This window comes from Bos indicus x Bos taurus, chromosome 4 (genome assembly GCF_003369695.1).
Source record: "Bos indicus x Bos taurus breed Angus x Brahman F1 hybrid chromosome 4, Bos_hybrid_MaternalHap_v2.0, whole genome shotgun sequence".
Lineage (NCBI taxonomy): Eukaryota > Metazoa > Chordata > Mammalia > Artiodactyla > Bovidae > Bos > Bos indicus x Bos taurus.
In genome coordinates, this window is record NC_040079.1 from 14,035,913 (window position 1) to 14,039,555 (window position 3,643).

General features: G+C 44.0%; 1 gene segment (V, D, J or C); it reads right to left on the minus strand.

Moving 5' to 3' along the window:
- Positions 1 to 264: 264 nt before the first annotated feature.
- Positions 265 to 2,022, minus strand: LOC113891088. The segment is given in 2 exon segments: positions 265 to 1,670; positions 1,787 to 2,022. Coding segments are annotated over 2 exon segments (525 nt in total).
- Between the last annotated feature and the right edge of the window lie 1,621 nt (positions 2,023 to 3,643).

Consider the following 3,643-nt stretch of genomic DNA (forward strand, 5'->3'; position numbering starts at 1 on the left):
GGAATTTTCCAGGCAAGAGTACTGGAGTGGGTTGCCATTTCCTTCTCCAGGGAATCTTCCTGACTCATGGATTAAACCCAGGTCTCCTGCATTGCAAGCAGACGCTTTACCATCTGAGCCACCAGGGAAGCTGATCTATTATAAAGCTACAGTAAATAAGGCAGTGTGTTATTTGTGCAAGAACTGACAAAACAGACCAACATATATTCAGTGACTGATATATGACAAAAGTGGTATTACAGAGTGGTAAGAAAAGTACTGTGCTTCAACAAAAAATATTGGGTCAATTTAATGTCTATATGGAATATCATGACATGACCTTTTCCTCATTTCATATACAAAGAATTAATTCCAGTTGGATTAGATGGTAATGTAAAAGTTTAAAATATAAAGAATTTAGATGGAAATATAAGAAAACATGATCATTTTGAAATAGGAAAAAAATTCCTAGACAGTAAAATACAAAATGCAAACCACAAATGGGGGGGGTGGAATAATTTTGGATTAAGAAGTTCTCTTCACCAAAAGACATCATTAAGAGAGTGAAAAAGTAACCCACAGAATATGTGTGGATGTATGTACATGTGTCTATATAAGCCAGTTGAAAGGCTCATATACTTCTGGTGGGAGTATAAATTGGAAACCTCCAAGAACCCTGAATGTTTGACATGACTCTTATTCCAATCTTTTTTAACCATTCTTCTTTGATATCTTCTCAAGTAGGGTTATCTTTTATGAAAACCAAACTGAGTTTCTATTTAAAAAGAAACAGACTAGAGAAGAAGGAAATTAAACACAGAATGACTTCAGGATTGTCAAGAAGTAAAAAGCAATATATGGACATACATTAGCATACATTATTGTGGATGAAAATTCCTTGTGGATAATTTATATCAGTCACTTAGGATTCTAATTTATTTATTGTTAAGACTAGTAGCTACAGATGACCTTACAAGTGTTCTGCATTGGCTGGCCTACCTCTGGGCACGGTGTAGTCTGAGCTGGTGACACTCAGTATGAACAGTTTATTATAAATGTGCTAAAACTACATAGTTTTATAAGAGTGTATTTCAGTCTACTTGAGACTAAAGTCTGATATTGTGGCCCAATTATAGAATTTTATAGTTCCTATATAAAGGGATCTCAGAAACCCATAAGCGAAAATTATGACTACCCTACAGATGCTCTAGTCTTTCAAAGGTAATTTTCTGACCTCCAACTATCAGAACAGCTGAAGCCCCAAATCCACTTACTCCCCCTGCAGAGGGAAGAACAGGTAGCTCCTTTTTCTGGCATTTCTGGGAACCATGACGAGAAGTGAGCACGTAGGGGTTTGTGAACAGGAAGGAGGTGACTGTGCCGCGCTGTGGTTGGGCTGCTGGCACAGAGATACAGGGCCGAGTCCTCGGGCTCCACTGGCTGGATCTTCAGATAGGAGTACGTGCTCTCAGGCCTCTCAGCAGAAAACCGGTTTTTAGGCATTCCTGATTTGTCTGGTTCCTCCTTGCCCTGAAAATAAGTCAGGTACTCCAGACCCTGCCCCAGCATCTGTCGGTACCAGTAAAGGACTTGGTGACCAGGAATTGGATCACACCTGAAATTCACAGTCTGGCCCCTGCCTGCAACCCTGTACCCAGGTGACTGGGACACTACTCCAGCTCTTGTATGACCTGTGGGAACAGAAGTGGGGGACAATCAGGTAGAGCATATATGTAATCATCATCACACATACGCAGACACAGACACACACACACACACACACAGGACCTGCTTGCTGAGGACTCACCCACCCCCAGGACACAGAGGGTCACCCAGCAGAGGAGCCTGGAGCCCATGGCAGGGTCAGAGCAGCAATGGGAGGTTCACCAGCTCAGGGTCCTTGTGAGCATGAGCAGAGGAGGACCGGCGTCACCTGTTCCCACAAGGCAGTTCCCATGGTGACATCACTGAGCCTCACTGATAGTAATCAATTAAGTGTATCTAAGATGCCTTCGAGCTACCCACGTGGTTCAGTAGTAAAAAGTCTGCCTATCAATACAGGAAATGCAGGTTTGATCCATGGGTTGGGAAGATCCCCTGGAGGAGGAAATGGCTACCCACTCCAGTGTTCTTGACTGGAAAATCTCATGCACAGTGGAGCTTGGCAGGCTACAGTCGATGGGGTCGTAAACGCTGGAGACAACTGAGCATGCACTTATGAAGACCACGCCTTCAGAAAAGGAACAAGAATCACAATCCCTTCCAGAAGAAGATAAGTTTCCTCCAACTTTATTATGCAGGAAAACTGACCTATGTCCAGCCCCAGAGATTCTCTTTGGTCAGAGCATGATTTATTAGCGCGTCCCACCGAATAAGTGCTGATGCTGGGGAAGATTGAGGGCAAGAGGAGAAGGGGGCGACAGAGCGTGAGATGGTTGGATGGCATCACCGGCTCGATGGACATGAGTTTGAGCAAGCTCCAGGAGATAGTGAAAGACAGGGACGCCTGGCATGCTGCAGTCCATGGGGTTGCAAAGAGTCAGACACGACGTAGAGAGTGAACGACAACTGAACAGGCAAGCTGTGGTCCCAGCCCTACCACTTCTCCCTTTGTCACTAGCCTTCATGGACATAAAAGGAGTAGTCCAGATGGTAACTTCACCTTCACGATAAATTATCCCATTTTCACCTGCCTTAACAAGCAAAACTGATCAGAACCAGCGTGGCATTTAGCTAACATTGTATTCCTCTGCATTTCACATTTATTAAGCGACCATTCAGTTATCTCTCTCCCCACTTCTCATTTAAACAAAATTTCCTCCCCTAATTTATTTACATTTGCGTCTCTGATGCATCTTGGGATTGGAATAATTTGCTCAAAGCTTGGCTTTTCTGGGGCTTAGCCCCAGTCAGACGCCTCTAACACTTCTCCTCTGCCAATATGATGATGCTCTTACCTGCAGGACTATAAGAAATGCTCAGACCCTGTTACTTCTCGTGTCTGACCTGAAGACCGAAAACCCCCAGTGGTTCTGTATCTTTGATTCCCAGAGGGACCCTATAGCTCCCATGCCCTCCAACACAGATGCAGACAAACGGTGCTTTGTAATCTGGTTCCATTACTTATCAGCTCTGAGACCATGCATGAGGCCATTAACCTACCTGTCCACCCCCATTATGCGATATGAAGCAGTTAATAGAGTCAACTTAGATCTCTATCTACTGATCTGAAAAAAATGTCTGAAGTAGACTAATAGAAGAAAGCATGCAAGTGGCGGTTAATGTGTACAGGTGGCCCCACTTTTGTGGGTGTATTTGGGTAGACAGGTTTGCATCAGCATTGAGAAGAAGGTAAGAAACACACCCTGAAGATGGGATTGGATAGGGGTATGTCTGGAGAGGGAGGGGGATTATTAACATTTGTCTTTATACATTGTTGATTTTTTTTTTAAACTGTAAAACGTGTGTATTAGTCGCTCAGTCATGTCCAACTCTTTGTGACCCATGGACTGTAACCGATCAGGCTCCTCTATCCACTGAATTCTCCAGGGAAGAATACTGGAGTGGGTAGCCATTCCCTTCTCCAGGGGATCTAACCTAGGTCCCCTGCATTGTGGGTGGATTCTTTACCAGTTAGCCACAAGGGAAGCCCTAACTATAGAAC